General features: G+C 26.7%; 1 protein-coding gene across 1 annotated transcript; it reads right to left on the bottom strand.

The window, feature by feature from the left end:
• Window positions 1-13,123: 13,123 nt before the first annotated feature.
• On the bottom strand, window positions 13,124-13,882 carry LOC135925825 (uncharacterized). The gene has a single exon (XM_065461334.1). The coding sequence runs from the start codon at window positions 13,880-13,882 to the stop codon at window positions 13,124-13,126; it is 759 nt and encodes a 252-aa protein (XP_065317406.1).
• Window positions 13,883-15,667: the final 1,785 nt, after the last annotated feature.

Raw genomic sequence — 15,667 nt, 5'->3', positions numbered from 1 at the left:
TTCAAAAGCTTTATTTCAAAAACATTTTTATCATATTAAGTATTACTTATAAGGGTTATTTAAATCAATCCCTTTTAATTCTAATGTTTTAATTACATTTTAATATATTTAAAATTAAAGTTTTATCTTCTTGTTTAGGATTTTTAATGGTTTATATTTAATTATATCTAAGAATTCATCTTTAGGTTTAGTTGTTAATTTACAACAATTGGTCATCATTCAAGAAATCAAAAAATATCAATAAGAATTTAAGTAAATAATTTTTTAAAGGCTTTTTGTGTGGTCTATATCCATTATGATTTTACATTTTAGTATCAATATTTCACTAAGAAATTATAAATAATTTTTTAAAGGCTTTTTGTGTGGTCTATATCCATTATGATTTTACATTTTAATATCAATATTTCACTAAGAAATTATAAATAATTTTTTAAAGGCTTTTTGTGTGTTCAAATATATCCATTATGATTTTACATTTTAGTGATTTTAAAAATTTATAACATGCCTTTATCCTGGCATAAAATCTTAATTTATAATAACTTTTCTTATTACGTGGATTAGAATAATAAGTAATCATCATTGGTCTCACAAAATAGAATTCATAACCTATCGTTCAACTTCCATATCAGTTCTTTCTAGGTTGTCACATTAGGTTAGGTGCTGGTTATCATATTCCAGTCCAACATCCAGAGCCAGGACACCATGAAGAAAGAAGCTTTTTGCATGAAAGAACGTGCTAAGGTTTGATTCTTGGTCATCTCCATAGATTAGGCATTGGTCATATCAATAGATTAGGCAGTCACAATAGATAAGATAGTCATCTCAATAGGTAGTCATCTCCATAGGTTAAGCAGTCTCTATAAGTTAGATAGTCATCTCAGTAGATTAGGTAGTCATCTTTTTCTAGTCCACCACCCAGAGCCAGGGCACCATGAAAAGAACGAAGGACACTAACGATATGGCGCGAGGTGCTAGTCAGTAAAAATATATTTTATTGACTAACTTCTTTCTCTTTTACGATTATGACAATTGTCACTTTTCTATGGTACATCTTCACTGAAATTTTATTTTAACATTTTTACAATATATATTTTTACCTATTTACTTTAAAAAAATTCAAAAAAGTTAAAAAATAACGATTATGACAATTGTCACCTTTCTATGGTAAATCTTTACTGTAATTTTAACATCTTTACAATAAATATTTTTACTATTTGTTTTAAAAAAATTCAAAAAAGTTCGCAAATAACGATTATGACAATTGTCACCTTTATATGGTACATCTTCACTGAAATTTAATTTTAACATCTTTACAATATATATTTTTACCTATTTGTTTTAAAAAAATTCAAAAAAGTTTACAAATAACGGTTATGACAATTGTCACTTTTCTATTATACATCTTAACTGAAATTTTATTTTAACATCTTTACAATATACATTTTTACCTATTTGTTTTAAAAAAATTCAAAAAAGTTCAAAAATTACGAATATGACAATTGTCACCTTTCTATGGTACATCTTCACTGAAATTTAATTTTAACATTTTTACAATATATATTCTTACCTATTTACTTTAAAAAAATTCAAAAAAGTTCATAAATAACGATTATGACAATTGTCACCTTTCTGTGGTACATCTTCACTAAAATTATTTTTTAACATTTTTACAATATATGTTCTTACCTATTTACTTTAAAAAAATTCAAAAAAGTTCAAAAATAACGATTATGACAATTGTCACTTTTATATGGTACATCTTCACTGAAATTTTATTTTAACATTTTTTGAATATATATACTAACCTATTTGTTTTAAAAAAATTCAAAAAAGTTCTAAAATAACGATTATGACAATTGTTACCTTTCTATGGTACATCTTCACTGAAATTTAATTTTAACATCTTTACAATATATATTTTTACCTATTTGTTTTAAAAAAATTCAAAAAAGTTTACAAATAACGGTTATGACAATTGTCACTTTTCTATGGTACATCTTCACTGAAATTTTATTTTAACATTTTTACAATATATACTTTTACCTATTTACTTTAAAAAATTCAAAAAAGTTCTAAAATAACGATTATGACAATTGTCACCTTTCTATGGTAAATCTTCAGTGAAATGTAATTTTAACATCTTTACAATATATATTTTTACCTAATTGTTTTAAAAAAATTCAAAAAATTTCACAAATAACGATTATGACAATTGTCACTTTTCTATTATTCATCTTCACTGAAATTTTATTTTGACATTTTTACATTATACATTTTAACCTATTTGTTTTAAAAAATTCAAATAAGTTCGCAAATAACGATTATGACAATTGCCACTTTTCTATGGTACATCTTTACTGAAATTTTATTTTAACTTCTTTACAATATATATATTTACCTATTTGTTTTAAAAAAAATCAAAAGTTCGCAAATAACGATTATGACAATTGTCACTTTTCTATGATACATCTTCACTGAAATTTTATTTTAACATCTTTACAATATACATTTTTACCTATTTACTTTAAAAAAATTCAAAAAGTTCAAAAATAACGATTATGACAATTGCCACCTTTCTATGGTACATCTTCACTGAAATTTAATTTTAACATCTTTACAATATATATTTTTACCTATTTGTTTTAAAAAAATTCAAAAAAGTTTACAAATAACGGTTATCACAATTGTCACTTTTCTATGGTACATCTTCACTGAAATTTTTTTTTAACATTTTTACAATATATATTTTTACCTATTTGTTCTAAAAAAATTTAAAAAATTTCACAAATAACGATTATGACAATTGTCACTTTTCTATTATACATCTTAACTGAAATTTTATGTTAACATCTTTACAATATACATTTTTACCTATTTGTTTTAAAAATATCAAATAAGTTTACAAATAACGGTTATGACAATTGTCACTTTTCTATGGTACATCTTCACTGAAATTTTATTTTAACATCTTTACAATATTTAGCTATTTGTTTTAAAAAAATTCAAAAAAGTTCAAAAATTACGAATATGACAATTGTCATCTTTCTATGGTACATCTTCACTGAAATTTAATTTTAACATTTTTACAATATATATGCTTACCTATTTACTTTAAAAAAATTCAAAAAAGTTCATAAATAACGATTATGACAATTGTCACCTTTCTATGGTACATCTTCACTAAAATTATTTTTTAACATTTTTACAATATATATTCTTACCTATTTACTTTAAAAAAATTCAAAAAAGTTCAAAAATAACGATTATGACAATTGTCACCTTTCTATGGTAAATCTTTACTGAAATTTAATTTTAGCATCTTTACAATAAATATTTTTACTATTTGTTTTAAAAAAATTCAAAAAAGTTCGCAAATAACGATTATGACAATTGTCACCTTTATATGGTACATCTTCACTGAAATTTAATTTTAACATCTTTACAATATATATTTTTACCTATTTGTTTTAAAAAAATTCAAAAAAGTTTACAAATAACGGTTATGACAATTGTCACTTTTCTATTAAACATCTTCACTGAAATTTAATTTTAACATCTTTACAATATATATTTTTACCTATTTGTTTTAAAAAAATTCAAAAAAGTTCAAAAATTACGAATATGACAATTGTCAACTTTCTATGGTACATCTTCACTGAAATTTAATTTTAACATTTTTACAATATATATTTTTACCTATTTACTTTAAAAAAATTCAAAAAAGTTCATAAATAACGATTATGACAATTGTCACCTTTCTGTGGTACATCTTCACTAAAATTATTTTTTAACATTTTTACAATATATATTCTTACCTATTTACTTTAAAAAAATTCAAAAAAGTTCAAAAATAACGATTATGACAATTGTCACCTTTCTATGGTACATCTTCACTAAAATTATTTTTTACCATTTTTACAATATATATTCTTACCTATTTACTTTAAAAAAATTCAAAAAAGTTCAAAAATAACGATTATGACAATTGTCACCTTTCTATGGTAAATCTTTACTGAAATTTAATTTTAACATCTTTACAATAAATATTTTTACTATTTGTTTTAAAAAAATTCAAAAAAGTTCGCAAATAACGATTATGACAATTGTCACCTTTATATGGTACATCTTCACTGAAATTTAATTTTAACATCTTTACAATATATATTTTTACCTATTTGTTTTAAAAAAATTCAAAAAAGTTTACAAATAACGGTTATGACAATTGTCACTTTTTTATTATACATCTTAACTGAAATTTTATTTTAACATCTTTACAATATACATTTTTACCTATTTGTTTTAAAAAAATTCAAAAAAGTTCTAAAATAACGATTATGACAATTGTTACCTTTCTATGGTACATCTTCACTGAAATTTAATTTTAACATCTTTACAATATATATTTTTACCTATTTGTTTTAAAAAAATTCAAAAAAGTTTACAAATAACGGTTATGAAAATTGTCACTTTTCTATGGTACATCTTCACTGAAATTTTATTTTAACATTTTTACAATATATATTTTTACCTATTTACTTTAAAAAACTCAAAAAAGTTCTAAAACAACGATTATGACAATTGTCACCTTTCTATGGTAAATCTTCAGTGAAATGTAATTTTAACATCTTTACAATATATATTTTTACCTAATTGTTTTTAAAAAATTCAAAAAATTTCACAAATAACGATTATGACAATTGTCACTTTTCTATTATTCATCTTCACTGAAATTTTATTTTGACATTTTTACATTATACATTTTAACCTATTTGTTTTAAAAAATTCAAATAAGTTCGCAAATAACGATTATGACAATTGCCACTTTTCTATGGTACATCTTTACTGAAATTTTATTTTAACTTCTTTACAATATATATATTTACCTATTTGTTTTAAAAAAATTCAAAAGTTCGCAAATAACGATTATGACAATTGTCACTTTTCTATGATACATCTTCACTGAAATTTTATTTTAACATTTTTACAATATATATTTTTACCTATTTACTTTAAAAAAATTCAAAAAAGTTAAAAAAATAACGATTATGACAATTGTCACCTTTCTGTGGTACATCTTCACTAAAATTATTTTTTAACATTTTTACAATATATATTCTTACCTATTTACTTTAAAAAAATTCAAAAAAGTTCAAAAATAACGATTATGACAATTGTCACCTTTATATGGTACATCTTCACTGAAATTTTATTTTAACATTTTTTGAATATATATACTAACCTATTTGTTTTAAAAAAATTCAAAAAAGTTCTAAAATAACGATTATGACAATTGTCACCTTTATATGGTACATCTTCACTGAAATTTAATTTTAACATATTTACAATATATATTTTTACCTATTTGTTTTAAAAAAATTCAAAAAGTTTACAAATAACGGTTATGACAATTGTCACTTTTCTATTATACATCTTAATTGAAATTTTATTTTAACATCTTTACAATATACATTTTTACCTATTTGTTTTAAAAAAATTCAAAAAAGTTCAAAAATTACGAATATGACAATTGTCACCTTTCTATGGTACATCTTCACTGAAATTTAATTTTAACATTTTTACAATATATATTTTTACCTATTTACTTTAAAAAAATTCAAAAAAGTTCATAAATAACGATTATGACAATTGTCACCTTTCTATGGTACATCTTCACTGAAATTTTATTTTAACTTCTTTACAATATATATTTTTACCTATTTGTTTTAAAAAAATTCAAAAAAGTTTGCTAATACAATTATGACAATTATCACTTTTCTATGGTACTTCTTCACTGAAATTATATTTTAACATCTTTACAATATATATCTTTACCTATTTGTAAAAAAATTCAAAAAAGTTCACAAATAACGAATATGTCACTTGTCACTTTTCTATGGTACATTTTCACTGTTTTAACATCTCTACAATATACATTTTTACCTATTTGTTTTAAAAAAATTGAAAAAAGTTGACAAATAACGATTATGACAATTGTCACTTTTCCATTGTACATCTTCACTGAAATTTTATTTTAACAACTTTACAATATATATTTTTACCTATTTGTTTTAAAAAAATTCAAAAAAGTTCACAAATACGATTATGACAATTGGCACTTTTCTATGGTACATCTTCACTGAAATTTTATTTTAACATCTTTACAATATATAAAGAGAATCATGATAAACGTGCAAGTAAGTAAAAATGTATATTATTATTATTAACTCCATTTTCTCTTTTTACACATAATATATATACTATATAAAATTAGAATATATATGATTAAACAAAAAAACAAAAAGTAAGGTTACGAAAAATAAAAAGTAATATAAGTTGAATTACGAAAAATAAAAAGTTGAATTTGAATTCATAAAATTCTCCTTCTTCTAAAAAGCCTTCACACTATAATTATGTTATCGTAGTTTTGCTCAACAAGTTGTTTCACAAGTCCTCATATCGTTGGCTTGTCCCAATCGCTGGTTTGTTTAAATCGATTCTGCACGTTGGCTTGTTTAAATCGTAAGCTTGATATCCTTATCTAAGTTGTCCTTATAAATCGTGACTTTGTCATATAGCTTGCTTGGTTGTACTCAGTTGTTATTATTATCATTTTTCAAAATTGTTATTATCATCAGTAAGTTGCGAATAATAAGAAATAATAGTTCATCATATTGGACATAAGAATAAACGAAGAATGATAAATCAATAAGATTGATATATAATATTTTCAGCGTTTTAATTTTTTGCGTTTTAGTGTAAGCGTTTTAATATTTAATTTACTTTATACAATTTACTATTTATTTTATATTTTAAGTTGTGTAGTCTTTTAAATAAACAGGTTTTTGTTTAATTTGCACATGTCTAGAAATAGGTGTTATATCGTTATTATCAGTAATTTTTATATTTTTGTCCACACTTCCCTCCTTAAAAGAATCCTTAGAGTCATAGTTAACAATTGTGTTAAAACAGTTTCTAATTCTTATTTGATCTAAATGTCTCCTCAAAATACTTTTCTCTGTCTTAATTTGGAACATCATATCACTTTCTTTATGGTGATCATACCTTTGTACCATTTATCATCACCTTGTACTTTGTACCAAACAAAATCTCCTACGTTAAAGGTTCTATTTCGTGGTAAAGTAACGTTTATTTTATTCTTCTTCTCCTCCAACGGTTTTAATAAGTCCCATTTAATTCTAATATCTCGATTAAACATTCTCTGAGATGGTGTAACTCCTGTAGTATCATTATGCGTATTTCTGTAATTAAATAAAAATTTGCCAAATGCGATGTCTAGGTCAATTTTAATATTCCTTTTCATATGTGTTTTGAACGTTCTCACCAAGCGTTCTACCTGGCCATTGGATTGCTGATGATACGCAGATGTGAGCACATGTTTGATACCGAAATTTTTGCAAAATTTTTCAAAATCGTTACTCGTAAAGTTAGTGCCGTTATCAGTAACTATAGTTTCAGGTATTCCATATAGCGAAATAGTTTTAAAGATTTCTTTTAAAGTAACATCAGTCGTAATATTTTTAACAGGAATAATAATTAGAAATTTGCTGTAGGCATCGACTATTATCAACCAATTTTTTGTGAAGAACGGACTCGCATAATCTATGTGTATCCTTTCAAACGGTTTGGTTGCCGAAAGCCATGGTTTTTGTATCTTTATAGGATTATCATGATATATGTTGCAATCGTCACAACTTTTCACTTCCATCACTATGTCATTATTTATACCAGGCCACCACATGTAATCTTTGGCTAAGGATTTGATTTTTCCTGCTCCCAAGTGACCTTAATGTAATGACTGTAGTATATTTTTTCTCATAGAAGACGGAATTATGATTCTTGCTTTTGTAAAGACAATCCTTAATTATACTTAATTCCAATTCAATGTTTTTATAAATATTATTCATTATAGGACTGTTGTTTTTAATATCATTTATGACTTGTTTTAATTCCATATCTTTCAAAGTTTCATCTCGAATTTGATTAAAATTAATAGGTAAATCCCCATATTCATTTATTATAGTGATATTTTCAATAGTTTCATCATGACATTCTTGTGGTAATCTCGAGAGACAATCAGGAACAACATTATATTTACCGGCTTTATACTTTATATTAAAATCATATCCTCCTAATGTAATATTCCACTTCTGGAGTCTTAAGGAAATGGTGCTATTCCTTAAGACCCTTAGTAAAGATGTGAACTAGAGGTTTATGGTCAGAAATAATTGTAAATTTTGTGCCGGCGAACATAATGGCGAGAGCCTCACGCTCAATATTGGTATAATTCATTTCGGATTTTAATAAAGTTCTTGACGCAAAAGCTATAGGTTTTTCTTTACCATCTTTTTCAGTATGAAATAGTACAGCTCCTAAACCACATTTCGATGCGTCAGTGGCTATTCCTATAGATAATTCAGGGTTAAAATATGTCAAAGCAGGTGGAAGACTAATCAACTTTTTAAGATCATTAAAACTTTTAAAGGGTTCTAGGTTTCAAGCCCATTTTTTTTTGTTGACAATCTTATATATAGGATCGGCAATTTCTGCAAAATTGTTTAAAAATTTTCTATAGTAGCCAGCCATTCCCAGAAATGTTGATAATTCAGCAGCTGATTTTGGTTCTGGCATATTAATTATTGCTTCAATTTTGTCGTGATTAGCATGAATCCCCTTAGCGTCAATATCATGACCCAGGAACCTCACTTTGTTTTTAAAGAACACACTTTTATTGAAGTTAGGTATTAGCCCAAACGATGATATTCTATCAAACACTTCTTTTATGTTGTTAAGGTGGGCTTCATCGTTTTTTCCAGTTATAAGTAAATCATCAATATAAAATATGACGTCATCCATATCACCAAAAATTTGATCCATAATCTGTTGAAAAATTGCAGATGAGGTCTTAAGCCCAAAAGGAAGTCTAGTAAATTGTTAATATCCCTTGTGCATAGACATGGATAAAATATTTCTGCAACTTTTATCAATTGGTATCTGTAAGAAAGCATTTTTAAAGTCAATCTTCGTAAATTTCTTTCCTTCTGAAAGTTTAGCTATTAGATCATTGATTCGTGGTAGAGGGTATCTGTAATCTTCTAGAGATGGGTTTACAGTGTCCTTAAAATCAGCACAAAGCATAATGCTCCCATCATCTTTGTAGACAGCGGTAACAGGACTTGTCCATCGGACATCATTCACCGGCTCAATTATTTTATCATGTATCCATTTTTTAAGTTCATTGCTAACAAGATCAATTTTTGAATAAGGAATGCGTCTAGGCGGTATAATTTTAGGTTGAGCATCTCTTCTTAAATGTAACTTGACACTTGCTTTGTTGATTGGCCCATTAGTCAATTTGGATTCACATCTTTAATCAATTTTTTTATTTCATCTTCGTAATCAGTGTCATGCTATAAATTTATTTAAAATATTTTTGAAAGCATTGATCCATGTACGTCCCAACAAGGCATTTTTATTCGATTCGACAACTAACGCTTGTAAATATTTTGAGATACCATCATACTTTAACTTGAATGGTGCCGATGATCTTGATTAAATTTCCGTCATAAACGGTAAGTTGTAGCTCGGATTTTTTAACATCTCTAATACCAAGTTTTTTAGCCAGACCATGAGGTATAATAGTATGTTTGGAGCCTGTATCAACTTGCATACATGTAACAATATCGTTCACTTTTAAAGTAGTCATAAATGCGTTATCTTTGTCATTGAGCATGTCACCAGATAAGTTGTTTACATTAAAATCATTATCATCTTTGTTCTTTGTAGAGTCAACTTTCTCTTCAATAATTTCTTCAATATTCATATTATAATCATTGTTGTATTGTATTTGCTTTCTATTATTGTTGTCGATACCTCTATAATTATTTGAGTTCTTGTTATATTGTATTTGTTTTCTCTGATTATTGTCATTACCTCTATAATTATTTGAATTGTTGTAATAAGATTGGTAATTGTTACGATTTCCATCACCGTATTGGATCTGTTTTCTTTGATTATTATCATGCCATGTATTATTTCTACCATAATTAGATTGATTATTATTGTTATAGCGATAGTTATTATAGTTATTATAGTTATTATAGTTATTATAGTTTTAGTTGTTATAATTATCGTGGTATCTCGAATTATTATTACCGTAATTGTATCTAAAATTATTATTGTAATTCCTATTTCTATTTCTATTATCATAATTATTTCTAAAATTATTTCTGAAAAGGTTGCAGAAATCAAAGGCAGAAATCAAATGTTATAAACGTATATTACGTCAATTTATTGATATTTAAATTTAAAAAATATATGATCACATAATTCAAAATAGTTTCCTATATATATTGACAATTTAATTTAATGTAGTTTATAATAAATTGATCTTATTTTTTAAAGTTAAAATAAAAAATTGAACATTAGTTTATTAAGTAAATTGATTTATAAAATATAAAATTTAATATTAGTTTATAAACAAATTGATTTTTAAAATATAAAAGTTGTTTTTAACAAAAAGAAAGAAACAATTCTTATTACATTTGAAACATATTAAGTTACGCCATAAATAGCTTAAGGATGTAAAAGAAAAACAATTTTTTAAAGTTAAGATAAAATACATGAGTGTCACTGTTTAACATAACAATTTTTTAAAGTTAAGATAAAATACATGAGTGTCACTGTTTAACATTTCACACTTTTTTTTTTTATTTGCCCTCTGTCTATAATTTTGTCGTTTGTCATTCTTGCTCGTTAACCCCTTCGTTGATCTTTTTTTGTTGTACGTTTTATCTATTTAGTTCCACACACAAAAAAACTAATTTTGTTTTAATATAAGGAAGAAAAAAAATTTATTATCAAATTTAATTCATTATAAAATTTTCAAATTTTCTAGGCAACACACTATTTCTAACTGGTCTTTGAACGTTGCGATTCTGATCATTCACTTGTACATTTTGGTTTCTTGGTTCATCACCTCCCCTTCTAAAAATCAATGTATAAGGTGATGCATTATTATTAACATTCGCTTTAAAAACTGTTGCACAAAGTTCTACATTAGTTGATCTTTTTTTTATTTGGTCCAAGTGTCTTTTTATAATTTTGTTCCCAGTATCTATATCATACAACAAATTTCCGTTTTTGCGCATTATTGTACCTTTTTCCCAATTATTATCTTTAAAAGTTTTATACCATATGCTGTCTCCTATTTCTATATCCCTATCTATTGATATCTTGCGATTTAGTATATGATCTGTTTCATCCCTCGGTTTTATCAACTCCCATTTTGTCTTAATCATTCTGGAGAACATTACTTCGCTTGGTATTTTGTTGGTCGTTGCGTTGGGTGTATTACGATAATTAAAAAGAAACTTTTCTAGAGCTATGTCTACGTCTATTTTATTATTATTTTCCATATTCCTTTTCATATTCATTTTCATTGATCTAATCATACGCTCACATTGGCCATTGGACTGTTGGTGGTGAGGTGCGGTGAGTAAGTGTTCGATTTCGTGATTTTCGCAAAATTTCTTAAATAATTTACTGGTAAAGTTAGTTCCATTATCACTGACTATTCTATTAGGTATACCAAATAAACTTATTATTTTCATCAATTCTTTAATCGTTGATTCCGTAGTTGTGTTTCTCATTCTCCTAATAATAGGAAATTTGCTGAAAGCGTCAACACATACCATAAAATTATTATCTTTGAACTCTGCAAAGTCTATGTGTACGCGCTCGAATACTTTCGTTGCTGTTTCCCATGGGTTTTGAATATTATGAGGATTGTCTGCGTATTTATTGCAAGCATCGCAATTCTTTACCTCCTGATCTATTTCTGCATTTAAACCAGGCCACCACAGATACTCTCTCGCTAATGATTTTGTTTTTCCAGCACCGAGATGCCCATTATGCAACTCTTGCAAAATCTCTTTTCTCATACCTTTCGGTATTATGATCCTATTCTCTTTAAAAAGGCAACCTTTGATTAAACTCAATTCCAATACCATATTTTTATACGTTTTGTTCTTTATCTGCTCATGATTCCTTATATCGTTGATTACTTCCATTAGTTCTTGATCAATATTAGTTTCTTTAACTATTCTTTTAAAATTTATTGGTGTGTCCCAAAAATTGTAATCAATTATTTCGTCATCTAACTTTTGTACCATCTCTTCTGTATTCATTAGTGGTAATCTGGACAAACAGTCTGGTACAATATTTCGTTTCCCGGGTCTATGAACTATCGTAAAGTCATGCGCTCCCATAGCCAAGTTCCATTTTTGGAGTCGCATTGATATGGAAGAATTGTCCTTGAGTCCCTTCGTAAATATATACACGAGTGGCTTGTGGTCGGTAATTATTACAAATCTTGTGCCTATTAAATACTCCTGGAATTTTTTAACCGCGTAAATTACCGACAAAGCTTCTCTTTCGATACTGGTATAATTTAACTCTGATTTCAAGTGCTCTTGACGCGAAAGCGATGGGTTTTTCTTTGCCATCACCCTCAATATGAAATAAGACTGCGCCTAAACCTTTCTTTGAAGCATCAGTTGCAATGCCCACTGGTAGATCCGGGTTATAAAAATTTAACGTAGGCGGAGTGCTTATGAGTTTTTTTAGGTAATCAAAGCTTTCTTGATGTGTACTATCCCATTACCACTTGTCTTTATTTACTATTTTGTATAAGGGATCGGCGATGTCAGCAAAATTGCACAGAAATTTTCGATAATAGCTCGCCATCCCCAAAAAAGTTGCCAACTCTTCTTTTGTCTTAGGTTCCGGCATATTTGAAATAGCCTTTATTTTATCTGCGTTCGGATGGATTCCATTGTCGTCTATATCGTGACCTAGAAACCGTAGTTTTTTTTTAAAAAATATACTCTTTGTGAAGTTTGGTGTAAGCCCATACTTTGATATTTTGTCAAATACCATTTTTATGTTGTTCACGTGAGCTTCATCATCCTCCCCAGTAATCAATAAGTCATCAATATAAAACACGACGTCTTTCATGTTCCCGAAAATATTATCCATAGTTTGTTGGAATATTGCTGACGAAGTTTTTAATCCAAACGGAAGTCTTGTAAACCTGAAATAGCCTTTATGAGTTGAAATAGTGAGAAAATCTCTTGATTCTTTTGCCTTTCGATAACTTTGCCATAAGGTCATTGATGCGTGGAATTGGGTACTTGAAATCCTCTAACGCAGGATTAATAGTATTCTTGAAGTCAACACATAGCCGAATTGAACCATCGCTCTTGACAACAGGAGTGAGAGGACTGGCCCATCTTACCTCTTCAACAGGTTCGATTATTTTGTCGCTTATCCACTTCTGTAGTTCTTTTGTAACCAAGTCAATTCTTGAATAAGGTACACGCCTGGGAGGTATGATTTTCGGTGTAGCACCTTGTTTTAGATGTAGTTTGACATAGTTGCGTAGTATTGGTTTCTTGCTAAGTTTTGACTCGCATTGTTTGATCAGTTCTTGAATAGTATTGTCATAATCTTCTTCGACTAAGTTTACAAATCTATCTAGTATATTTCTAAAGACTGCTATCCAGGTCCTTCCTAACAGTGCAATCTTATCACTCTGGACTACATAAGCAGTTAAGATTTGACTTTTGTCTTCGAATTTTGCCTTGACTTTGGTAGTTCCTAAAACATTTATTGTGTTTCCATCATAACCAGTTAATTTAATATCTGATTTATTTAAGATTTTTACTCCAATCTTTTTCGCGATATGAATCGGTAGAATACTATACTTTGACCCGGTGTCGATCTGCATCAAAATAGGCATGTCGTTCAAATATACCGTGACCTTATAAGCATCGTTAGCTGTGTAATTATTATCGGTATCCATATTGTTTATGTCTAAATTGTCTAAATTGTATAAATTATATTCTTTTCTTTCTAGTTTGTCATTATCATCTTCTTTTATCTCTTCTATATTTACAGTGTTTACTTTATTTGTATATCGTGATTGATTATAGTCGTTGTTATGATATTTACAATTGCATACTTGATTAGTTCCTCGATTTCCAATATTATGATTATCATTATATCTTTGAATACATCTTGAATCGTTATAATGTCTGTTATATCTGTAATTATAATCATTATTAAATCTATTATTATTATAGTCATTTTTATTATAACTAGCTCTATTATCAAATCTCGAAGAATTATTGTACGATCCTGGATAGTTTGCTCTGACGTTTTAATAATTCGCGTTATAATTCTGATATCTAGGGTTGTAATTATTTCCTTGGTAACTGGGGTTATAACTATTTCCTTGATAAATATTTCTTTGAAAGTCATGGCCTCTTGCTGTCCATCGTTGTCTTTTATCGTTATTCGATCGTGGATTATGTCTATCGTCGTATCTGACCACCTGTTTGTTTTCTTCAACTTTTATGCCTCTTTGTCTTTCCAAATGTTTTACGCTTGTTTCTTCTTCAGTCTTTTCACTTAAAGAAATGTTTTCAACTTTAGCTATTATATTTTCTTTTAATTCTGTCTCCTCAAAATTATCTCTTAAACTAAAGACTTCTGCTAACGTAATATTCTCTTTCAACGTAATTTTCTGCCTGATACTTCTGCTATTTGATGAAATTTTTACTTTTTCAATGACTCTACTATCGCTTAACGAACATTCATTTTGTAAAATACATAATCTACTTACCCAATTGATGTAACTTTCATTTTTACCTTGTACAGCTGCATTGAATAATAACAATTTCGAACTTGTAGATTTCCTCGGGTGTAATAACCTAAATTTTTCAATCAATATCGATGGATTGATGAAATCGGTAGGTGAACATATCGATTTGAGCTTGATGTATTCTTCGTCTGGTAGTCTTCTTGTGGAGGATCCTGCTTTTTCGATATCAGAGATCTGAGCATCGTTGAATATGTCTTCGAAATGACTTAGAAAAACATCGCCATTACCTGTGTATGTTGGAAATTCAATATTAATATTAACGTTATTGTTTGAGGTCTGTTTCATAATTTATAATTTACAATATCCTTGAATTTTTCTATTTTATAGTATTGGATTTTATAAAAATTTTAAGAAGTTAATTTATATTTAATATTTTAGAAAATTTTAATTTAGGATGCTGCCACCATGAAAAGGTTGCAGAAATCAAAGGCAGAAATCAAATGTTATAAACGTATATTACGTCAATTTATTGATATTTAAATTTAAAAAATATATGATCACATAATTCAAAATAGTTTCCTATATATATTGACAATTTAATTTAATGTAGTTTATAATAAATTGATCTTTTTTTTAAAGTTAAAATAAAAAATTGAACATTAGTTTATTAAGTAAATTGATTTATAAAATATAAAATTTAATATTAGTTTATAAACAAATTGATTTTTAAAATATAAAAGTTGTTTTTAACAAAAAGAAAGAAACAATTCTTATTACATTTGAAATATATTAAGTTACGCCATAAATAGCTTAAGGATGTAAAAGAAAAACAATTTTTTAAAGTTAAGATAAAATACATGAGTGTCACTGTTTAACATAACAATTTTTTAAAGTTAAGATAAAATACATGAGTGTCACTGTTTAACAATTTCTAAAATTATTATCAGGTCTAAAATAATTATTGTTGTCGTTTCTATTTTTATT

This window comes from Gordionus sp. m RMFG-2023, chromosome 1, assembly GCF_954871325.1.
Source record: "Gordionus sp. m RMFG-2023 chromosome 1, tfGorSpeb1-WG-v2, whole genome shotgun sequence".
In the NCBI taxonomy this organism is placed as follows: Eukaryota; Metazoa; Nematomorpha; class Gordioida; order Chordodea; family Parachordodidae; genus Gordionus; species Gordionus sp. m RMFG-2023.
The sequence above is the reverse complement of the archived record's forward strand: the minus strand, read 5'-3'. Positions and strand labels throughout refer to the sequence as shown.

What these genes read in the sequence shown, in the direction of transcription:
- LOC135925825 (XM_065461334.1), bottom strand. Translation starts at nt 13,882, where the DNA reads ATGGATACCGATAATAATTACACAGCTAACGATGCTTATAAGGTCACG.